This window comes from Schistocerca americana, chromosome 8, assembly GCF_021461395.2.
Source record: "Schistocerca americana isolate TAMUIC-IGC-003095 chromosome 8, iqSchAmer2.1, whole genome shotgun sequence".
Taxonomy (NCBI): domain Eukaryota; kingdom Metazoa; phylum Arthropoda; class Insecta; order Orthoptera; family Acrididae; genus Schistocerca; species Schistocerca americana.
The window spans coordinates 123,101,409-123,127,508 of NC_060126.1; the positions used below are offsets into that span (position 1 = coordinate 123,101,409).

At 41.7% G+C, this 26,100-nt stretch overlaps 1 protein-coding gene across 1 annotated transcript in view; it reads left to right on the forward strand.

Annotated features, from left to right (window-relative positions):
• The window catches only part of LOC124545615 (protein HIRA-like), a 322,322-nt gene that overhangs the window by 64,015 nt on the left and 232,207 nt on the right, over window positions 1-26,100 (forward strand). Inside the window, 1 exon segment of the mRNA XM_047124563.1 lies at window positions 15,366-15,533. Within this exon segment, the coding sequence (XP_046980519.1) occupies window positions 15,366-15,533 (168 nt within the window).

Sequence of the window (26,100 nt, forward strand, 5' to 3'; positions counted from 1 at the left end):
CCTCGCTCAAAGTCCGTCAACTGCACATACGGTTCACGTCCACGCTGTCGCGGCATGCTACCAGTGTTAAAGACTGCGATGGAGCTCCGTATGCCATGGCAAACTGGCTGACACTGACGGCGGCGGTGCACAAATGCTGCGCAGCTAGCGCCATTCGACGGCCAACACCGCGGTTTCTGGTGTGTCCGCTGTGCCGTACGTGTGATCATTGCTTGTACAGCCCTCTCGCAGTGTCCGGAGCAAGTATGGTGGGTCTGACACATCGGTGTCATTGTGTTCTTTTTTCCATTTCCAGGAGTGTAACATGAGATAAAAGAAATTATTCAGATAGTGAAGGGAGATGAAAATTTAATAGTCATGGGTGACTGGAGCACGATAGTAGGAAAAGGAAGAGAAGGATGCATAGTAGGTGAATATGGAATGGAAGTAAGGAATGAAAGAGGAAGCATCCTGGTAGAATTTTGTACAGAGCATAACTAAATCATAGCTAACACTTGGTTCAAGAACCATGAAAGAACGTTGTATACATGGAAGAAGCCTGGAGATACTGGGAGGTCTCAAATAGAGTATCTAATGGTAAGACAGAGATTCAGGAACCAGTTTTTAACTTGTAAGACATTTCCAGGGGCAGATGTGGACTCTGACCACAGTCTATTGGTTATGAACTGTAGATTAAAACTGAAGAAATTGCAAAAAGGTGGGAATTTAAGGAGATGGGACCTGGATAAACTGACTAAACCAGAGGTTGTATAGAGTTTCAGGGAGAGCATAAGGGAACAATTGACAGGAATGGGGGAAAGAAATACAGTAGAAGAAGAATGGGTAACTCTGAGGGATGAAGTAGTGAAGGCAGCAGAGGATAAAGTAGGTAAAAAGACGAGGGCTAATAGAATTGCTAGGGTAACAGAAGAGAGATTGCATTTAATTGATGAAAGGAGAACATATAAAAATGCAGTAAATGAAGCAGGCAAAAAGAAATACAAATGTCTCAAAAATGAGATTGACAGGAAGTGCAAAGTGGCTAAGCAGGGATGGCTAGAGGACAAATGTAAGGATGTAGAGGCTTATCTCATGAGGGGTAAGATAGATACTGCCTACAGGAAAATTAAAGTGATTTTTGGAGAAATGAAAACCACTTGCATGAATATCAAGAGCTCAGATGGAAACCCTGTTCGAAGCAAAGAAGGGAAAGCAGAAAGGTGGAAGGAGTATATAGAGGGTCTATACAAGGGCGATGTTCTTGAGGGCAAATTTATGGAAGTGGAAGAGGATGTAGACGAAGAAGAAATAGGAGATATGTTACTGTGTGAAGAGTTTGACAGAGCACTGAAAGACATAAGTTGCAACAAGGCCCCGGGAATAGACAACATTCCATTAGAACTACTGACAGCCTTGGAGAGTCAGGCCTAACAAAACTCTACCATCTAGTGAGCAAGATGTACGAGACAGGCAAAATATCCTCAGACTTAAAGAAGAATATAATAATTCCAGTCTGAAAGAAAGCAGGTGTTGACAGATGTGAAAATTACCGAACTCTCAGTTTAATAAGCCACAGCTGCAAAATACTATCACGAATTCTTTACAGACGAATGGAAAAACTGGTAGAAGCCGAACCTGGGGAATTCCATAGAAATGTTGGAACACATGAGGCAATACTGACCTTAAAACTTATATTAGAAAATAGATTAAAGAAAGGCAAACATGTGTAGACTTAGAGAAAGCTTATGACAATGTTGACTGGAATACTGTCTTTCAGGGGTAAAATACAGGGAGCGAAAGGCTATTTACAATGTGTACAGAAACAAGATGGCGGCTATAAGAATAGAGGGGCATGAAAGGGAGGTAGTGGTTTGGAAGGGAGTGAGACAGGGTTGTAGCCTATCCCCGATGTTATTCAATCTGTATGTTGACCAAGCAGTAAAGGAAACAAAAAAAAAATTCGGAGTAGGTATTAAAATCCATGGAGAAGAAATAAAAACTTTGAGACTCACCAATGACATTGTAATTATGTCGGAGACAGCAAAGGGCCTGGAAGAGCAGCTGAACAGAATGGACAGTGTCTTGAAAGGAGGATATAAGATGAACATCAACTAAAGCAAAACAAAGATAATGGAATGTAGTTAAATTAAATAGCGTGATGCTGAGGGAATTAGATTAGGAAATGAGACATTTAAAGTAGTATTTTTGCTATTTGGGGAGCAAAATAATTGATGATGGTTGAAGCAGAGAGGATATTAAATGTAGACTCGTAATTGCGAGGAAAGTGTTTCTGAAGAAGAGAAATTTGTTAACATTGAGTATAGTTTTAAGTGTCAGGAAGTGGTTTCTGAAAGTTTTTGTATGTAGTGTAGCCGTGTATGGATTTAAAATGTGGATGATTAATAGTTTAGATAAGAAGAGAATAGAAGCTTTCGAAATGTGGTTCTTCAGAAGAATGCCGAAGATAAGATGGGTAGATCACATAACTAATGAGGAGGTTTTGAATAGAATTGGGGAGAAGAGAAATTTGTGGCACAACTTGACTAGAAGAAGGGATTGGTTGGTAGGGCATATTCTGAGGCATCAAGGGATTACCAATTTAGTATTGGAGGGCAGCATGCAGGGTAAAAATCGTAGAGGGAGACCAAGAGATGAATACACTAAACAGATTCAAAAGGATGTAGGTTGCAGTAGGTACTGGGAGATGAAGAAGCTTGCACAGGATAGATATGATAGGGAAAGACTATTCATACAAACCCGCACAGAGAATCTATAAGCACTATATAATTCCATAGATGAATAAGATAAATATGTAATGATACAACATCATCGACTTTGTCAAGGAAAGCTGTCAAATTTATAGAAAACAAAAATTTAAACCAAAAATTACTCAGCATCAACATCCTTTGTTGAGAAAAGAATATATATAATCAAAACCAATTCATTCCACACTACAAATCCGATACATGGTCTTATTTGACAGCCACAGTGCCAATGATGAGATATGGAAGTAAGTACTTGAACACTACTTAAAAAAAAAATTGCAATGTGCTGGTATAATATACATAAAATGTCACTAAAAGATAACTACTACACTTCAAGCCCTGACTAATACAAAATCGTACCACTATTGATAACTAAAGTGTTGAGTTTTATTGCAGAGAACATACATAAACTCTTCTTCTTCTTTCGAATAACCCATTTGGAGGGTACGATGAATCAACTTTGGCTACTCTTTGTTGTATTAGATTTCCTTAGTTTCCAAATTTCCTTCATCATTTTAGAGTGTTGTTCCCTTTCTTCTTGGGTCCACTGTTGTCTAGTTGTTTTCTTTCTCTCCTGAAATTCTGCCTTTCGAACTGCCTTTCTGAAATATGTTCTGTTTTCTATTGTGTCCGTTGCAATTCCAGCATTTTCCATGTCCTTTTCAATCTCTTATGAACTATGCGGGCTTGGATTTGTAGCTATTGAGTAATGTGAATATCCACTTGGTCAGTCTGTTCTTATTGATTCTGAATATATGTCCAAAAAACTGCAGCCTCCTCTTCCTCATTACATCAGTTAGTTTTTCAGTTTTCGAGTATAGCTCTCTGTTTGTTTATCAAATTATTTGTTGCTTGCTTAAGGTAGGTTTCAGGATGCTCTGACTCATCCTTTGCACACTGCTGTAGACCCTCAGAATCCGAATGCCTACTTTTAATTTCCTTACATAAACTCTATGTGTCGCCTTTGTCGAAAATACCTATTTGGCATTCAGATAAAACCCAAATGTTGAATCAGGTTCCAGTTGAGCTTGAGAGAAGTGTGTCATCTAATTATGCATTACAAAATCTTCAGTGAGTGGCTTCCAGACTCTTGTTTTAACATATGTATAAATATGGAACTTAAAAATTTTGGTTCTTATTATTAATAATAAAGAGGGAATGGCAACTGGATCATATATTTATGGGTAAATTTCACCATCGTGAAATCTACAGTGTCAAATTTTTAAGAGGTGAAGACTCAGGGTCAGACCACTATGTCCTGAAGATCAAAATAAAATTAACACCAATGGTAAAGAAAAGATCTCAGAAAAAAACTAGAAGAAAAGTCAACCCAACCATTTTAACAAAAATTGAGGAAATACACTAGGAAATCAGGTGAAGGATCTATCAACTATAATACGCTAGTAGAATTAACAACTAAATTAAAATCCATAGCAGAAGAGCTGGATCCAATAAATCCTAGGAAGAAACATGAGTGGTGGAATGAAGGCATTAGAAAGAAGACACCAAGCTTTGATAAAGCATCAAGTCCAAAAGTCTGAAGAATCACATCTAGAACTTATGAAGCAAAGAAAGTCAAATCATAAAATCATCAGACAGACAAAACACAAACATCTTAAAATACCATAGAGAAGATAGAAGAAAACTTCCAGAAGAAACAGTCAAGAGATTATTACAAAATCTATGGGAGATATCTTAAAAAGTATGAGTTCCCAACATTGCTGCTGAGAGATAAGTCAGGAAAGTTGGGCATAGTAATCAAGAAAATGCAGAGATCCTTGCAGAGACTTTCAATAAGCTTTTAAATTGTGATGGCCCACTGGAAACATTTCAAGTAGACACTGAAGCACCTATTTTAACCACCCCAGAGCTAATAGACCCTCCAACTATCAAAGAGGTAGAGGTGCAATTCAGGAACAAAAATATTACAAGGCATGTGGTGAAGACTATGTATTTGCAGAAATCTGGAAGAATGCTGGAAAATGTGCGGTCATAAATTCCACCAACATCTAATTGAAATGTGGATCACAGAGAAAATTCCAGAGCACCGGACCTCAGGAATAATACATAAATTGTTGAAACAAATTTCGGGCTTGCAGCCGGGAAAATTTTAAAATTCAAATCCATCCAGTTTTTTTTTATTTTTTATTTTTTATTTTTTTTATTTTTAAAGATAATTAAAGAGGAATAAACCTTCTGGACTGCACTTACAAAATTATCTCCCGCATAATTTACAATAGGATTAAAAACATTCTGGAACAACAACTTGGAGAATACCGAGGATGATTTCGACCATACAGAAGGTGCACAGACCAAATTCTTAGCCTGAAACTAATAATGGAGTGTTACAAGTGTAGAAGCAAACAGTTATTCATCCCATTCATAGTTTTGGGAAAAAAAATGTATAATAGTGTTCATAGGAACCACACTTCTAAAAATCCTTAGATCATATGGCCGCCATCCCACACTGGGAAAACTCATTCAGCTAAATTTAACTAACACAAATTCAAAGGTCAAATTTAAAGGAGAAATGTCAAAAGCTTTCACAATAAAAACAGGACTCAGACAAGGTGATGGATTGTCCCCTTTGATTTCCAATGTGGCCCTCTATTACATCATGACAATCTGGCAAAAAGAAAATCCATGTAAAATCAAAATTGGAGGAAAATCAGCAATAAGAGCAAACTGCCCTGGGTTTGCTGACAATTTATCTCTCTAAGCCCTTGACATAGAAGTTCATGCTCAGATCACAAGTTTCCAGAAAATTGCTTCAAATATAGGAATCTGAAACCATGCCCATGAAACCTCTATGCATAGGTAAAATCTTCATAACTGATGAATCAATTAACATAGTTCTACAGTTCAAATATCTTGGAGAAATTATTTTGCACTACTTTGGTTAGAAAGCAACATGGATAAATAGAACCAACAAAATGAAAAATGCACAATTTCTAACCTGGTCAACATATAATAAGAAATGCCCGTTAGTAGACACTACAATCCAACATTACAAAACTGTTACTCTCCCGGAAGCAACTTATACTTGTGAAAGGCTGACCCAATCACCAGCACAAAGAAAAAGAAAAGAATCTCATATTTCTTTCATGTCTTATGACTCCCTGATAACAGGATTTTAAAACAACTAGTGATGAGAAGTCTCGGAAAGAAGACAGGAGGACAGTGGGCGAAAGAAATTCAACAAGATCGTGAAGCAGTCGGACTTAGAATTACTGATGCAGAGAACAAAAACAAAATCAACACTCTCCTTATGAATAATAAATTTTCAGCAGAAATGATGTACAGAAGACTGGTAGATATTTCAGACGAGTTAAGAAAATTGTGTTTGGAACAAATGAAAAATACTGGACTGTGCACAAAAAGCAAGTAGTCCAATCTTCAAAGAGAAAGTGAACATGGAATGTGGTTCAGTGTGGCCAATCAAGTTAGTAATAATAATAATAATAATAATAAATTGCTGTTATTCTTGCACTGGAGAAAACTTGCAAAATACTTCTGACATACCTTCCTGTCCACATCTAAACCTACTGCTTCAAAATTGCTATTAACTAAAGGAAATCGTTTTAAGATGTCAGGTCATGACAGGAGTAGTATGTAGAATTTATTAAATATTTAGCTGTTGAAGCTGCAACATTGTCATTGCTCAGTGAGAGGTTTGGGACTTAATAGAAACTATAGAACTAAACACAGATTGATGTGTCGTATCCTTGTTCTGCTTTTGTGGCCTCATTGGACCACTTCAGTCAGAAATTTTCTGATCATCATCATCAATAAGATTTCTTTCCAAATTGCCCAGTACCGTTTCATGTGCTACAACCTTTTTTATCATTCCTCATCTGTAAATACTCCTTGTATTTTATATTGTTTGTCTGTTTTTAATTTGAATCATGTTTTTATGTTTTTCAGGGATCCTCACACCTGTGACCAAAAAAGAGAGATTCTTTTTTTCCCATATAGTGTCTGTAGTTGGCTCCCATTCATTGTACATCACTTTATTTGGAGCAATCTGCCATTGTCCATCTTTTTTATATTTCTTATTAATACACGTTCTGGGTATCTTTTCTCTGCTTTTGGGATTATGTCAATTCTACTTTTCTAAGTGACTTTGAAAGGAGTTTCATTTCTGTTGAATCACCATCCTGTAATGTTTTAAGCCTTGATTGTTAGACTCTTTTTGTTATATGTAGATCATGTTAAATTTAAGCTTTTTGAGCAGTGTTCTCCTTGCTAGCGCATCTGGACCTGCACCTTGTTAACGGTTCTTATGGTCATCAAGAAATTTAAGATTTGAAGACGATCTCTTAGAATATTGAAGTGGCCATCTGAAAATAAAAATAGACAACTTAAATTTGAGCACAAGTGTGTGTTCTGAAATAAATTATAATATTATAAAGGTCACTGTTTCTCCTTCGACTATATCCCAAAAAATGTTATTATTTTATTAGTTCTTTCTTCCCATGCAGGTTTCTCATCTTTGTGTGTTATAATTTCTCCTAGGTATTTAAATTATTTCTCTATTTTTACTTTCCTGTTATTTACTGTTATGTGGTTGATTACTAGTGGATCTGCTCAGTCTTTTCGAATGGTGTCTGGAATCCTATTGATTGTTGTTTTTTTTGTAGGCTTGTTATTGGATTTCTGTCTTGTTGACTGTTATTAACTAGGAACACCAACTCATCTGTGAATCCCAAGCTGTTTAAGATTATTTGGTCTTTCTTGGTTCCAATTCTTATGTTTTGAGCATTTTCCTTGTACCATTATGGTGATTAACTGTCTCCCTGTCTTAACCCTATTTTAATCATAAATGGCTCAGATGTTTCTCCTCTGAACTTTACTTTAGAGTTGGTGTTTTTTTGAGTTAATTTTATCATATTTATTAATTTGGGATGGTATCTCAAATTCCTTTGTATCTTCATCATTGAAGAACTGTGAATATAATCATAAGCTTTTTTGAAGTTTACCAAGGTTACAACTTCCTGTTTTTTTTTCCTTCCTTTATAATAATCCATTACCAATTTCAAATTGATTATTTGTTCTGGCTAGCTTCTCCAAGACATAAATCCTCCTGGCATTATCCTAGTTCCAGTTCAAGTTAATCTTTACAAAGATTATATAAAATTCTTCTATTGACTTCATATGTTTTTATCATTCCTCTGCAGTTGTGTGGATTTTGTTTGTCTCCTTTTTTGTGTAGTGATTGGACTATAGCTGCAGTCCAATGTTCAGATAGTTCTTTGTTGTTGCAGATTTTCTCTGTGTATTGGTGTAGCGATATCTTCACTGATTCTACTGCATTTTTCCAAAGTTTCACTAATATTTGGTGTTCTCCACTTGCTTTGTAGTTTTTGAGCTCTTTCAAAGCTTTGTAGACTTCATGGATTGTGTATGGGTTTATATTTTCTGCTGGTGTTTTAATAGGAGTATCTGTGTTTATTTGCAGTAGTTTACATTTTAGTAACTTGTTTAATGTCCCTGCTAAAATTTCTGTATTTTTCCAGTCGCTTTGGGCCATCTTATTATTTTTATCTTTTTACATTAATATTGGAGAGTCACACCATTGTAATTGTCTGCTAAATATTTTGTAGTAATCCTGTCTGCTAAATAATCCTTGAGTTTGTTTTCTGATTATTTGTTTCTATCATTAGAAGCATGGTGGCCTTTCACCGCACATCTATCTTAGATTTTCCCTATGTTCCTAGCTCACTGTGACCATCTGCTAAGGCAGTGAGCTTCTTCCTTGTGCACTTACTTCCACCCCAAGCTTTGGTTCTGTTGTGCAAGCAGATAGCTGCCTGTTATGGTCACTGGCATTGGTGTGGTGCAGTAGCTTGGTTCCTAGCAAGGCTTCCATTGACCTGGCATCGCCCTCAGTCTTGTTCTTTTTCTTGTGGAGTCAATATCGATTACAGCCCCCATGACAATGCCACTATGAATAATCCACATGGTGATGCACTTCGCACCAAGAATCTCATCAACAAGTTTCAAGACTCCCCCATGCCATGCTGTCTTTATACTTTCTACACAGCCGGTGTGTAAATTTGTGATGTACGCCATGGGAAATTCCATCTGTGTTGATGCCCAAATGAGTACTATTAGAGTTTGAATTTAGCCACCAAGCTTCCATCACTGGCCCAACTGCACCTTGCCACATGCTACTGCCACTCCAGCCATGTGACATGATCACCGAGCTGACTGCATGCTCCCGAAGCTGAATGCTGCAACACGAATCAGTGTGTGCAATTCATGGAGATGCGACCACTGGTGGCCCAGCTCCCAGCACTAGACTCCATGCCGATACCCACACAGACCTCTGCATGTACTGCCACTGCCATTCATGGCTGAGATATGAATGGGAATGTGGATTGCTAGGGAGGCATGCCAGGGTAGTCTGTGCTGTTGTGCACTGTGCCTGCCTAGTGAGCATCAGACCTGGATTTGAATTCCGGCCTTGGTAAACATTTTCATTCATCACTTGAGTCTGCACTATACATTATAGATGCTTGAGACTTAGAAAGATCTCTGGAATCATATATAGTTTCACAGACAGCTGTGACATCGCATGCCTACTGCTCTGTCACCAACGCTGCCAGCCTCATCAGAAGGATCCCTGAGGTGCTGCTAACGACACCACCAGCCGACCTGCAACACATTGCCTAACAACTGTGTGCACCTCACCTGACTCAGTGCCAGCGTGGCAATGCTGCAGGCAGCTGTGACTCACCTCAACCCTGACCGCTGCCATCACCGCAGCCCCAGCCACAGATGCAGTGACGGCTACAACAACTGCTGCAGCTCTAACCGTTCTGCTGACACCTCTAGCAATATGGCCAGCCTCTGCTGATACCACGAACACTTCAGCCCAGATGCTGCAAACTACAGGGAACCCTACTCTTGGCACTCAGACCCATACAGCTGCTGGGATAAGGTGTGCCCAGCTGCTGCTCGTTCTCCCAGCACTTGTTTGTTTGCAATGGTTGCTCTGCCATGCCATTCCTGATAGATACCAGGTCCAAGTTGCTTCCTGCAGAAGCTCATATGGGCAATGGTGCTGCCTCAGCTATTCTCCTGATGGCAGTAAATCTCTACCATTGCCGCAGCATATATTGTCATATCGTAGACCATGGCCTGTAACAGAACATTCCCTGGATCTTCACTGACATTGCTGTTACAGACCCATTATCTGAGTGGACTTCATCAGGCACTATCATCTGCTCCCTGACGTAGCCAGCGACTATCTCATTGGAAGCGATACTGGGAGGTCAACGAAATGCGTCACTCATTCTGTTGTTTTCTCTAGTGTGAAGCATGTGGAATATTCTGGCCCATAAGCTGACCCCCGACAAAATTTCCTGCTCTCACAAACTCATTCAGTGCACCAAGGGAGATCTGCACTTCAACTGCCCACTACACCAACACTTCTCCTGGTTCACCCATCTTCTGCCAGTCAAAGCCCCTACCACCGCACCCAGGTCACCAAGGCCAAGTTTGATGAGCTACTCATTGCTGGCCTATTGCATTGTGCAAAGAGCCTGTGAGTGTCCACCCCCCACCTTATCTAGAAGGGGGATGGCTCCTGGCACCTATGCAGTGATTACCATCTCTGATTGGTAACAACAACAACAAAGTACTAGTTAGGGCTACAATTTTTGGCACAATCAACTGTGTCTAGGCTTTCACCCCTATTTCTAGTTGCAACCAAGGACATTTAAAAGACCACCATCATCACAACATTTGGTCTCTAAGAGACCATCTCTATGACCTGTGGCCTCCATAATGCTGCCTAACATTACAGCATTCGTGGACGGTGTCTTTTGATGCGCGAATGCTGTTTTGCTTACTTGGACAACTTGCTCGTTTTTTCCGTGTTCCCCGAGGAACATCACAAGCACCTCTGGAGTATTTTTGAATGCCTCCAGGATCATCAAAACAGCAAAGTGCATTCGTGGTGCCAGTTGAGGTGGTATTCCTATGTATTATCATCTCCACTGCCAGCTGGTGACCCTGCCTGACAAGGTACAAGCTGTCCTCGATTTCCTATGCTCGGTGACATTCAAGGACCTCTGCCACTTCCTTGGCATTTTAAACTACTCCTGCTGCCATCTGAGAAATACTGCTGATATGCAAGAGATTTTCATTCAGTGCTGCCCTTCATGTGGTCAAAACAATGGGAAACAAGCTGGTGCAGTGGACACCGCAAATGGAAGACAATTACACCACAAAGAGCAACCTGGCAGACACATTGGCCCACCCCAAATCCACTGCCCTGCTTTGCCACCTTGGTCTACACCTGCCAGACACTCATCAGCACTGTCCTGCAGGAGCACACTGACTACATCTGGCAGCCATTCACTCTCTTCTCCAGCAAGCTCTCTGTTGTTCAACAGCATTGGAGCACACACGAAAGGGAGCTCCATGCCATCTACAAGGCAGTCAGATATTTCCAGCTGTTTGAGAAGGCCCATCACTTCATGGTATTCATTGACCACAAATCTATAACGTCTTCCCTTTAAAAAAAAACACTGATCTGTGCTCCCCACATCAATTCCAGCAGCTGTCATTCAACTCCATATTTACTACTGACATATGCCATGTCACTGGTATTGACTGGTATTGTCATCGCCAACTGCCTCAGCCGCATCTGCACTGTCAGTTCATCCTTGGAATAAGAGGCACTTAGCAATGACCAAGAGCAAGACCTGAAACTCACCCACCTTTGCCTAGATGCTGCATCCAGACTCCACTTTCAGTGGACATCCACTCCCGCTCAAACAACAGCAACTAGTGTGATGTATCCACTGGCTCACCAATCCCATTCTTGCCCGCTGCCTTCTGAAAGCCCACATTCTACCTGTTAGACAATGTGATGCACTCCACTGTCTACATGTCTGTTGCTCTGGTGATGCAGTATTTTGTGTAGTCAGGTATTCAGGGAGACTGTAAGAGTTGAACCTGCACACGCCTCACCTGTCAGTGCGTAAATATTGCCCTTATGTAGATGACCACATTAACATTTTTCCGGACTTTGTGCATGTTTCTGTGGACTTTGACAACCATCTACTTTTCTCTGACTGCTGCCGTTGCCTCTCACACTGGTGGACAGATTCACCAGCTTCCTTGAGGCAATGCCAATTCTCGACATCTTGACCACCACGGTAACCACCACCATTGTCTCCACGTGGTTGCCCGTTTTGGCTGCCCGTGCTATGTCACAGTGGACTACAAGTGCCTATTTACATGTGCCTGACAGACTTCTGTGGGACTGACATGCACCTGACATTGAGCTACCACCTACCTGCAAATGGCTCGATGGAACGGTTTCACCAGTTTGAAGCATACACTCAGCTATCATAACAACAAGTGGAATACTGTCATGGTGCTGGTATTTATCAGCCTCCTTGTCGTTCACAGGGCTAAACTTGAGACATCAGCTACTGACCTCATTTACAGCTAGCCTCTCGCTGTGCTGAACGACTTCCTGGAGCCTGCCAACTGGCTCATGGATGACGTCATCCCTGGGTTTGTCATTGGCTTGCAGGATTGCATGGCTCATCTGCTGCCAACCCCCTGCCCGTCCAACCGCAAGCACTATGGCAGATATAAAGGATTCATTTATAGAAACCTTGTCTCGTGCTATTCTGTGCATTGACCCTTGTCAGCTCCCACTTCGCATGCACTGCCACACCCAGACTAGGTCCTGAAGTGTGACTCAAAGACATTTATCCTACATCTTCATGGCACCCCTACCAGCAGTGTGATTGATAGACTGAAGCCCACCTATATGCTGCCTGATCTCATGCAGCCCAGTGTGACTACCATCTTTGCCCGGGCGAGGTGGTGTTGTGGTTAGCACACTGGACTCTCATTCGGGAGGATGATGGTTGAAACACACATGCGGCAATCCTGACATAGGTTTTCTGTGACTTCCCTAAATCACTCTATGCAAATGTTGTGCTGGTTCCTTTGAAAGGGCACAACTGACTTCCTTCCCTAATCCGATTGGATCGATGACCTTGCCATTTCGTACCCTCCCCCAAATCAATCAACCAACCAACCAACTACCATCTCTGTGCAAATCTCATAGGCGATCACTTCCAACAACAGTGGTGCCACTGCTGCCAATGCCAGTGCTGACACCATGACAAGTGTCCCGCCACCAAAGACCTTGAGATGCTAGCCTACCACACTACGGCCAAGGACACTGTGGAAAACCCACCATGCTACATCAGTGCTGGCCCTATCCCTGACCCACTGGTCGTTGACAACACAGACATCAGCACCCTTGACATGTAGGATGTCCCTGCTCCAATACCTGTCCTACAGCCTACGCCTAACTCGGCAATTTTGCCTTGACAGCAGGTTAACATTCCCCCATCCAGCCCCCCACCCTCCCATCACCAATCCCCCATCCAACCGCAACCACCAATGCTACATGCAACTTCTACAATAGTGTTATTTCATCCTTTTCCAGCACCACATCCACAGCTGCTGCTCATCCTCATACTGGAGGCACCAGCCAAGCCATTCGTGCTCACAGTGCCTGGCACATGTGCTGTCAATGGCCAGAGTCTGCTATCAGCCTGCCAGCCTATCCTCGCAGCCACCCGGCAACACCTCTGTGCTCTTGCTTCTGCAGCCCCAAGCTGGCAACTGCGCCTTGCGCCTGCCCACCGCTGCAAGCACAGCACTGAACACAGTTCAGGCTGGCCCCGCACTCTCCACCCTGCACTGCACCAGGTTACTCACCACTTGGGCCCACTGATGGTACTGCACCACTGTTTGCTGTCATGGAGTGGACTAGCATACTTGACCGCCAGCCACCCCACCCACCTCACACCCAGTATCCTAACACCTGGCACCCACCTCCATTGCATGGCTGACAACTGCAGACCTGCAGTGTTGACCGCTCTGCTCATGGCCTCAACACTGATACAGTACACAGTCCTCACACCTCACGCCCCACCCCACCATCCCCCGCCATTGGTAGCAGCCTTCGCCATCACCAACTCGCTCACCATCTGAGCTCCACTCTCATGAGGGTCAGGTGGGCCTTCGTGTGGCAGTCCTTCCCCGCACATGTGTCTTAGCATATCTGTGCATTCCTACTTCACTATGACTGTCTCCTAACACAGCAAGTTTCTTTCTTTGTGCGTATATTTCCGCAACAAGCTGTCGATTCTGTCGTGTGACCGGATATCTTCCTACTACAGTCACTGGCTACAGGACAGTAGCTCAGTTCCTAGCAAGGTGTTCGCTGATCTAGCCCCACCCTTAGTTTTGCCCTTCTCCTCGTGGAATCACATTGACTTTAGCCCAGCGACAGCAGTGGGCCAAACACACTATGTGGTAACGTGCTTTGCTCTGAAACTTTCAGCTTGAGTTTCATGACTCATCCGCACCACACCATCTCTACATCTATACAGCCCAGTGAGTAAATCAGTGACTCGTACCACAGAACATTCTGATTGGCGCATATTAGTACCCACATGAGTGCTATTAGAATGCCGAGTTGTGCCTGTCACTGCTGGCACACTCATTGTTCAAATCCTGTCCAGACCACGTCTTCCGCAAGAGACAATTAATTCTGTGCATTGCATTGTAAAAATTTGTTGTTGTACTGGCAATACTCAGGGACGAGGTAGTGACTTTGTTCGATGTTCACTAGTTCTAGTGTGCCATGCCTTTGTTTAGTGCCATCACATCAGTGATTCTCTCGAATATTTGTTAATTTTAAGACCATTTCATGCTTTTTGTTTGTAGTAATTTAGTCATTAAATAAATGTTTTGTTTATTAACCACTTGTGAACACTTCCTATTATGCCACATTTCACGGTTTAGTAAGATAGGTAGGAAAACTTTCGTACAGAAGTGTACACACAAAAAAGAACATCATAGAGAACTGCCTAACTGCTTCACAAAACTGCTTCCACAAACTGGTTTGGCACTGGCCATTACACAGGATGGGCAAAATATAACTGTCCCAGAAAATATTTACAAGATTGACATAGAATTGACCCTTGTTAATGAACTGGAGAACTGCATATCACAGAAAATAATGGAAAACATTAATTTGATACACCAGTCAGTTGCTGTCACATGTCTGTGCATTTGCAGCTCCCACTTGCTCTGTCCCAGTACACAGTTGTGTTACTGTGTTTCAGTCAGTGAGGGGAGATAACATATTTAGTGACCAGTTGTATTGGCACAAAATTGTGCTCACAATAACATACTTCTTATAGCCATTTCTAGTATTCACCCAAAATTCTAACATACAACAAAAGGTTAGCTGAAAAAGCTGCTATTGCTTCTGTTTCTTGGAAGTGTGATATAAGGTGTGGACCTAGTGATTATCTGAAATTTCAGTGAACTTAGTATTAGACTTAGAACTTCATTGTGTGCTAAGTTGTGTTGCTTGCCACTGTATAAACTGGTGTTCTCAGTGAGGTACGTATTTAGTATCTTATTTCTTGCTTTCTCATCACTGTAAAAATATTTTAATATATTATATTTAGTCTAATAATACTGTAAATTGTAGTGTTACAAAGTGCTTACAACATGTCAGTTCAATTTTGTTTTATTTATTTGTATTTCTTCTTAAATTTTTAGTGTGGAGGTACAACACATGTCTTGAGGCTCAGCTGGTCACCAGATGGTCAGTACTTAGTATCAGCACACGCCATGAACGGTGGAGGTCCCACTGCTCAAATTGTTGAACGTGAGGGATGCCGGAAAGATAAGGATTTTGTTGGACACCGAAAGGCTGTCACATGCGTTGTAAGTTTACTACATTTTCCTACAGTAGGAATAATTGGTTTCCTATTATACACTCGTCCTCACAAATTAAGGATAATTGCATAGTGTGGTGCCACACAATGTGGCACTACACAAAACTGGCACTAATAGCATAGTCACATAGGGAACAAACATGACACAGATTGGTAAGTCCACAGTATTGGTGATAAGTTTAGAAAACCGTCCCGAAACACATGTGCCACAAACCGCCACTGTTTCCTGCGCATGTATCCCAACATCAATATTGGATATGATAACCACACACACTTACACAGGCCACACAATGGGTTGGCATACTCTGGATCAGGTGGTCGGGCGGCTGCTGGGGTATAGCCTCCCATTCTTGTACCCGTGCCTGTCAGAGCACCTGAAGTGTTGTAGGGGTTTGAAGACATGCAGCGATACGTCAACTGAGAGCATCCCAGAAGTGCACAATGGTGTTTAGGTCTGGAGAACAGGCAGACTACTCCATTCGCCCGATATCTTCTGTTTCAAGGTACTCCTTCATGATGGCAGCTCGGTGGGGCTGTGCGTTATCACCAATCAGGAGGAAGGTGGGACCCACTTCACCCCTGAAAAGATGGACATACTGGTGCAAAATGATGTCCCAAAACCCCTGACCTGTTACAGTTCCTCTGTGAAAGACATACAGGGGTTACGTGCACCAAACATAATCCCACCTCACACCATCAAACCACGACCTCCATACAGGCCCCTTTCAAGGACATTAAGGGGTTGGTATGTGGTTCCTGCTTCACGCCAGATGAAAACCCGGTGAGAATCACTGTTCAGACTATACCTGGACTCGTCCGTGAACATAACCTGGGACTACTGTTCCAATGACCATGTACTGTGTTCTTGACACCAGCCTGTGACCAGGGGTCAGTGAATGCACCTTGCAGGTCTCCAGGTGAATAAACCATGTCTGTTCAGTCATCTGTAGACTGTGCATCTGGAGACAACTGTTCCAGTGGCTGCAGTAAGGTCCTGAGCAAGGCTACCTGCAGTACTCTGTGGCTATCTGTGAGCACTGATAGTGAGATATCAGTCTTCTTGTGGTGTTGTACACTGTGGACATCCCATACTGTAGCGCTTGGGCACGTTTCCTGTCATCTGGAATCATTGCCATAATCTCGAGATCACACTTTGTGGCACACAGAGGGCCTGTGCTACAACCTCCTGTGTTTGACCAGAGTACAGTCGCCCTAGTACTCTACCCCTCATAACATCATCAATATGTGTTCTTTGAGCCATTTTCAAGACACAGTCACCATTAGCATGCCTGAAAAAGTCTGCACACTTACTTGGTGCACCATACTCTTACATGCACCAACACACCTCTGTATTTGTGACTGCTGCCAGCGCCACCGTGCAATGACCGAAGGTCAAATGCACCGCATGGTCATACCCTGAGGTGATTTAAACCCACAAACCACCCACCAGAGCATTGTTTCAGCATGTATCAGCATCATCCTTAATTTATGAACATGAGTGTAGTATGTAATAAATTATGAGTATGAATTACTGACCATTACTTACATTCAGTAGGTGAAATGTGTATTACTGCTGATACACACATATAAAAGAGTGACTCACTACCTGGCTCTTGGCATTAATAGTTTCTCCTTGGGAGAGGAGAGGGAAGGTTGGGAGAAGGTTTAATTGAAAAGGCAGTGTAAAAAGGCACCATCTATAATGAGCAGGGTTTATACACTTCGGGACAACTGGAAAATCTGGGAAAAACCCAAGAATTTTTTCATCCAGGAAGAACCTAGAATTTTTAGAAATCTGGAAATTTTTTATTGTTTTATTTCTCAGTTAAATTTTTGTAATTTTAACTGGTAAGAACTTAATGCAGCAATGAATCTATAAATGAGAGAATAACACCAAAATAAAACTTTAGTTGCATAGAAAATGTGCCATTTACAACAACAAAACACAGTGCATGCACATTTCTCTGCTGACAGTGAAATGTGTCAAAAGCTTTAGCACGAATCCCATGCAGTACTTTGTAACAACAAACTGCTTTCAATGAGCATGACATCACAACTGTTTGCAATTCTAAAAGTTTGTGGAAAAATATTACAAATGGTGGTGTGAGAAGCTTTAGTTTTTAAAGTAAATTTCCTTTTAAGCAACATGAATTGTGTTATGTTTGAGGGTGTGCAATGAATTTCTTAAATCACAGAATGTTTGACTCACATTCAAAACTTAACACTATGGGGACCAGTCACTTGGAAAAGTTTTGGACCCAGAAGTCAAGCGATTTATGCCATTATTTATAATTTATCTGAGACATTTGTCTTTGATGTTTCTTAAAGGGTAACTCGTGTTAAAAAGACAAATCTTCAAGGTGAGTTTTTCATATTTATTTTAGTTCTTTCATAGATTACAAATTATCAGTGACAATGGCAAATAAAGTTATCATCCTTCCAAAAAGAAGTATGAGATGAGGTCTTGAGCAATTTCACATTTAATTGGCTTTTCTGTGGAAAAATAGAAGTGATCGACGGAACATGTATTCAGCCAGGTAACCCATGAAATGTTTGGTCCACATCAGTGAAATTTATAATTTTGCTTGTCTGAAAAATTCATCAGCTGTACTTTAAACTGTGCTTTTAGGATCATGCATAACCACACCCTCATAAAAAAAACTGCAAAAAATTTTTGACCACCAGTATTAAATGTGAGAGCTTAGCTTTTCTTGTAACTGTACTGCATATATATCAATTTAAATCATTAACATTTCCTATTTGTGTGTTTGCACTAGTTAACAGTGATGTTGCTATTTGCTGACGACATTGTGTGTCTTATGGTCCGAATATCTGCTGTCATTGGCTGGCGATCATGTGACACGAGCTACGATTTGCTGACAAAAGTGTACCAGGCAGTGAAATCTCAATTTCAGTGCTTTTGAAGTGCTGTATTTTGTGGAATTCTTGTTTATACTTTCATAATACTAAAATATGCACTCTTCGCGTCCTGAACACCTCTCCAAAATATGTAGGTTTTTGCTAAAATGTCAGGAAGTTCGCACAAAACCTTTACCATCCAAAGAATTGATAAATAAGTTTTACAGCTCTATGGGAATTTTACAGTTCCATGGGAAAGTATTTTGTCATTTAACACAGAAAAAATGTACTTTCATCCAGAAAAAAGTGCGTTTTTAACTGTAAAATTCAGAAATTATTATTTTTTTCTCTCTTTTTTTCCACGTGTACACTCTGATGAGGTTGAGGGTACACAAAGCTCTGTCTGAAGCCTCACTACAATTGGCTCTCTCTCATTCTATGGTCTGAGAGCCTTGCCCGACCTGTCTCCTCTCAGCTGTGAGGAAGGAATTATTAGTGTGTCATTTTCACTGCAGTACTATATATATCTTGTCTGTGAATATAAATACTCATCAGTGACGCTGTCTCATAATTTGTTGGTTTTCTTGTATGAATTTTGTTTTGTTGGTAGTATTGTCGATAAAAGTTTAGTTCACAAATTTTTTCATTATTGGAGGTTGGCTATTTCTTTGAGTAGCTTTATAAACTGTTTGGAAACTGAAGAATAAGGATGTGTGCTGCCATTCTCTGTAGCTAAATATGTTACAAGGAACACCTACAGATATTTCACAAGGAGGGTATATCAGCACTTCTATTGGGTACCTTTACCTTTCACATTAGTGGTGCACCATCACATAGACAGGTCCTGATGTGTTTATTTTCACTAAATGCATTAAAAGAAAACAAAGAACAGAATATGACTGCCGTACTTCAAATTGTAACACTATATTGTAAACTTTACTAATGTAGAAAGAAAAGTAATAAGACTAATAGAATTTAAATTAGGTTTATGCCCTTTTTTCCATAATTCTTTCTAATGGTTCATTGCTGTCTTCTATCTTTCCCTATCTTCCCTGGATCTTTATATACTTATATGACTGCTACAATCAACATCCTCTGTAAACTGTTTTCAGCAGTCTAGTCTATGTTTGCTCCTGCTATTTTTCCCCTTTACTGTTCATTCTAGCACCAAGTTAACTGTTTCTGCATTCTGTAGCAGTTGTGCTAACATGTCCATTTTTGTAATGTTGTTTCATGGAATTTGTTTCTCACTTCTTCTTTTTAATACTTCATTTTACATTTTGATCTTGTCATTTAATTTTTAACACATCTTGAGAGAACCATTTTTCAAATGCTTCCAATTTCTTCTTCCCCAGATTTCTAATGATACTTATTTCACGTTGTGCTCCAGACACACACATTCAGGAACTTCTTTGTTTCCAATGGAATATGTGCTGTAGAGCTCTCCTATTGCAGAAAGCCTTCTTCACCTTTGTCAGTTTCTTTCTGATATCTTTCTTACTGCAACCTGTCTCTGTACTCTTACTTCCTAGACTGGAGAATTCTATCACTTCTTCCACTCTGCATTGACTTCATATTTGCTTTGTTTATCCTAAAGCCATATTCTGTGCTTCCTGTACTGTCTGTTCCTTACAATAGATCTTCTAAGTCTTCCTTGCTTTTGGTAAGGTGGTGTGCGAACCATAACATTATCTGTTCTCTTTCGACTTTATTCCTCTTCTGAAATTGTCTGTCACTATTTCATTGTTGCTTTGATGTACTAATTGCAGAACAGTTGTGAGAAGCTGCAACCTTGCCTTACACGCTCCCTAATACTTCCCTGTCTTGACATTCCATGTTTATTTCTCCCACTTGGCTTTTGAACATTTACAGTTAATTCTCCCATCTCTTTACTTTAGCCCCCAGTCTTCCAAAGATTGTGAACTACTTATGCCATTTTATATATTTGAATGCTTCCTCTAGGTCCACAAATGTTAGGAAGCTATCCTTATTTTTACTCATCTGCCTTCCGTTACTAAGCACAACACCACAACTGTTTATCTAATACATTTTGTCTTTCTGAAGCCAAACTGTTCTTTTTCCAGTATATCTTCAGTTTTAGTTTCCACTCTTATGTACATTATTTTGCTCGGCAGTTTACAAGTGTGACTTATCCGATCTGTCATCTGACACAGTTGTCACATTTATCCATATGTGCTTTCTATGGTAATGTGATGTCAGTACTTGTCTGGAAGTCTCATGGTAAGTAACATGTATCATAGATTTTTTTCCATTGCTGGATGGTTGCCTGTTTCCATTGTCTTTGATTCCAAGCAACCCGGTACCGTAGTGTTCCAGGCACCTGCTTCATGTAGTCATCCCTCTCTTTTGAGATCTTCCAGTACCTTGTTGCAGTCCCATTGCCCCCAGTGAAAAATTCTAGAGTCCACATGCTGTGATTTTCACTGTGTCTTCACTGTATCTATCTAAATTGTTTTTTCTTTGTTCTCTCCACTTCCACAAAACTACTCTACATTTTTTACTTTTGATGTTTCTCAGTGCTTCAGAGAATTTCCCCTTAATAGCGTTGTATCCTAAATTTTAAGTATTGCTTTTATTCATATACTCCTTTTTCATTCTCTTCAGCTTCAATCTGTTGTTTATCACTACCAGATTATAGTCTGAGTCTGTTTCACACCTGGATATCCTGTGTAGACCAGGATTTATTTCTAAATATTTCTCTAAACATAATGTAGTCTACTTGATATCTCTCTTTGTCTCCTGGTCTTTCTTTTGTGATTTTGGTAATGAATGTTAGCTATAAACAGTTGAAACCTATGACAGAAGATTTAATCAAGTGAACATCAGCAGCTGAGGAACGTGTTTATAGAATAAAAATCCACTTCAATTGCCTGTGATTCCTTAATTTATTCCATGATTCGTTTCAAAGCCTAAAACTTTATCTTTAGGTGCCACCAAGTAATTATGGGAACATACAGGAATTGTATGAAATAAAATTGTCATAACTTCTGAAAGGTCTGCCTTAGGATGTTCAAAATGGATGGTCGGCTGCAGGGCATGATGTATGCACATGGCTTGGTTTAGCTCACTTGGATGGGTTCATCAGTATGCAAAATTGGTTCATTTGGGGGACTGAGAATCTGTATTTCATGACCAAGAAGTCTCTTCACCCTCAGTGGGCGACTTTGTAGTGCGCAGTGTCCAGTTATGGTATAATATGTGTGATATTTCTTGATGGCATGGTGGCTACCGAATGGTATGTGAAGGTCTCGGTAGATGATTTCATTCCCATTTTGACAAGATGTGGTTCGTGCATGATGGAGCATGACCTCATCAAAGCAGGAGTGTGTTCGATGTTGTGGAGGAGCACATTGAGGATTACTGCATTCTGGCTCTGGGGTACTCAGAGGCCACTGGCAATGGCCTTGATTGGTCGCCATATTCCCTGGATCTGAACACTGGCAACTTCTTTTTGTGGGGCTATATTAAAGGCAATGTGTACAACAACAACCTCAAGATCTTTGCTGAGCTGAAAACAGCCATTCAGGAGTCATTGACATCATTGATGCTCAGGCACTTCAATGGATCATGCAGAATTTTGCTATTCGTCTGCACCACATTATGGCAGGCATATCAAACATGTCGTAATCTAAATCTGAATATCTGTAGTGACTTTTACATGTTGAATAAAGTGTTTGTACAAATTGATTTACATTTTTTTCATATAGTTCAATAGTCACCACCCTGTAACTACCACACATTTTTGTTCCCATAATTATTTGTTGGCACCTAATATGGAGTTTTATGCTTTGAAACCGGTCGTGGAAAAACATACAAACTTTCATCTCTCTACACAATGTTGCCTTAGCTTCAGTTCTTGGTCACTGTGCTGCTCATAGTAACTTTTGTTACCTACCTTTCTGTTCATAATCATGCCAATACCCATTATACCATTCATTGATACTGTTTATATTGTACCCTACAATGATTTGACCAGAATTCTCTGGCCCCTTTACATTTCATTTCACTAATCCCCATCACTTCTAAATTTAGCAACAGACCCCCAGGGGGCTCACTACTCTTTGGCGGGTTTGTGCTTGGCTACCACAGGGCCCCAGCCTTTACAGCATTTTTACCTTCTGTGCTGCATGTCTTTCCTCTTGCTATTCTTTTTCCCCTCCCTTGGGGAACATGTCTCTGGTGTTATTGAGAATGTTCTGCATTGTCTGTCGCTGACCTAAGAACAGTCTCACCTTTTATTTTTTTTGCTCCCTTTCCTTTCTTTGTTTCCCTTCTCCTCTTGTTCCTCCACTTTGGCGTTTGAGATTCCTCTTTCTCTTCTTCCCCCCTGTGCGCTCCTGAAGGTCGGCCCATGCATCTGACTTGTAACAGCTGACTGCGTAACACGTAATTCCCAGTTCTGGGTTGACAGGCAGGGTTCGCACATACCCCCTGGTACATGTCAGGTCCAGGGAGGGGTGATTGCAGCTCAGGCAATCTTCCCAAATTGCTGATTGGTCCCTCTGTCAGGTGTTCAGGAGGTGAAACCTGAGGTGTGAAAAGTCACCTAAGGTGGGTGCACCCCCTAGTGAAGGGGGCCCCCAGTTGGAAGGAGCATGCCATCAGAGATGCTGGCAATCATGGGGGATTTTCTCACAATTAATCAGTCAGCTTCCCAATCAACATCTATGATACGTAAATGTAATGAGGCTAATGATTCAAAGACCCTTACCCAGCACGACTGTTCCTCATGGTCTCACGTACTGAAGACGGTTTGTCCTTCGCCATGGTAAATCTGTTTATTATTCAGAAAAGTGCTGATGCAATTGCTGGCCCTGTGAAGTCCTGCTCTCGTTTACAGAATGGCACTTGGATTTTGGAAACTACATCTGATTCTCAAGCACAAATACTTGCTGCCTCGCTTCTCCATGGCTGCCCTGTTTATGTCAGTGCCCATAGAACTTCGAATTCTTCCCATGGTGTAATTTACACCAGGCTGCTCGACTGTCTAACTGAGGCCAAAATCCAATCTTACCTATCTGATCAGGGTGTCACTGCCATCCATCATGTAATGAAAAAGGTTGATCTCTCCTTACTGCCCACCCTCACCCTTTTTTCTCACCTTTGATAGAATTGTGCTTCCATCCAAGATCAAAGCAGACCATGAAATTATCACAGTTCGGCCATACATTCCAAAACCTATGCGCTGCTACCAGTGTCATCATTTCAACCACATGAGATCATCTTGTCGACACCCAGCCAAATGTGTAATCTGTGGTAGGGATGCGTACAGGAGCAATTGTCCGCCTCCTCCTCCCCGCGGTATCAACTGCAATGGCAGACATGCTGACCCCTCTTGGGATTTTCCCTTGTATCTTGATGAGCAGGCTGTCCAAGAGATCCGGGTAAAGGAAAAAGTGCCTTACCCAGTCACTTGCAAGTTAATGACTAGTCACAAATCCTGTGTTCTCCTGTCTGGCACCTATAGTTCTGCTCTTGTTATCCCTCGCTCCATGAAGGGCATGGCCACGCAGGCATGCGACCTGAAATTCAGCTCTGAGGTAGTGAAATCACCCAGTGTCAATGTAGTATCGCCACCCCCCCCCCCCCCCCCCCCCATCCAGCTGTGCAACATGTCGTCAAACTCTTGCCTCAAGGGGCGAAGCCACCAGCTACTTAACCGGTAGGCCAGAAAGGACAGAAGGAGTACTTCCATGAAGACTTCTTCCGTTCCTCCAGTGGAACAACACCCGAGTCTTCCTCTAACTGGAAAGGCTCAAGTAAGTCCACCAAAGGCAATAGGTCTTCTCCTTCACCAACTCAAGGATCCTCTACAATGGTGTTGCAACTTGATACGTTAACCCGGCTAGCCTCCGTGTCGCCAGTGCTCACACCAACTGTTTTTCAGTGTTGGACTCCACAGACCGACAACACAATCAAGCTGATGATTCTGTGGACCCCATGGGGCAGGATACTCCTGCTTCTGTGCCCTGTCATAGTCTGTCTTCACCAACTGTCACTGGGCAGCCACGGAGGTGACACCCCTTCGTCTCTTTCTCATCATTACACTCTTCCAATGGAATGTTCGCGGCCTTTGGTGCCAGAAAGAGGATTTAAAGCTGCTTTTAGCATCACAGCGTCCCCTTGTACTCTGCATTCAGGAAACAAAATTGCACCCTCACACCCGCATTGAGCTTTCACATTTCTTACCAATTCGTTTTGACCTTCTCCCAGAGGTCAGCATTCCATCTCATGCAGGCATCATGCTGCTCATACAGGATGACATTCATAGTCAACCCACCTTCCTGACTATCCAGCTTCAAGCTGTTGCAGTTCAGCTTTCCTTTCCCTACCTGATTTTTTCCGTCTGTACCATTTATGTCCCTTTGTCATTCGATGTCACCAGGGCACATTTCTTTCAGCTTATTGGGCAGCTGCCAACCCCATTTTTATTACTCAGTGACTTTAATGCATGTTATCCCCTTTGGGGTTCTCCCAGGACCTGTCAGAGAGGTGCTCTCTTGGCTGATATTCTTAACCAACTTAACCGCTTCTGCCTTAACACAGGAGCATACTCTTTCCTTTCCAACTCCTTGCACTCCCATTTGGACCTATCCTTCTCCACTGCCAGCTTGCCTATCATCTTGAGTGTTCCATTCTTTCTGACACTTACTCGAGCAACCATTTCCTATGTGCTATCCATTTTCTGACTTGTACTCTATCCGCATGCACACCCAAATGGCAGCTTACTAAGGCTGACTGGCAGCTTTAGTCCTCCCTGGTGACCTTTGAAGAGCAAGATTTCCCCAGTTGTGATGACCAGGTGGAATTTCTCACAAACGTTATCCATATCGCTGCAGAACATTCCAATCCTCACACTTCCTCTTTACCAAATTGTGTCCCAGTCCCTTGGTGGACTGAGGCATGCCGTGATGCAATTCACACACGGAGACATGCTCTCCGCATTTTTAACCACCATCCTAATGGCAAACTGCATTCATGATAACCAGATACGTGCAAAGTGTCATAGCAAAAGAGCTTGCTGGATTTCATTCACTAGTTCTTTTAACAGTTCCACCTCTTCCTCTCTCATGTGGAACAACCTCCAATGGCTCACTGAGATCAAGATCCATTCCCCAATTTCCGACCTGAAAGCAGCAGATGACATCAGCATGGACCCTATTGCTATCTCCAACACCTTGGGCCACCATTTTGCAGAACTTTTGAGCTCTTCCCACTATCACCCTGCCTTCATCCATCGGAAACAAGCGGAGGAGGCTCTGGCGATAACCTTTCTCTTCTCCAAATTGTGTGTACTACCATGCCGCCTTTACTATGAGGGAGCTAGATCATGCTCTCAATTCATTCCAATCCTCAGCCTCAGGGCCAGACGCCATCCACATTCAAATGTTGCAGCACCTTTCTCTTGCTGTCAAGCACTTTCTGCTTAACACATACAACTGCATCTAGGCAGAGGACACATTTCCCAGACACATGCTTGAAGCCACCATCATACCTATACCTAAACCCGGTAAGGACAAAAACCTTCCTTCTAGCTACCGCCCCATCTCTCTTACCAGCTGCATTTGCTAGGTGATGGAACACATGATTAATGCCCTTCTGGTATGGTGGCTCGAGTCTCGCAATTAACTGACGAGTGTACAGTGTGGATTTTGTTACTTTAGCCACCCATGTCA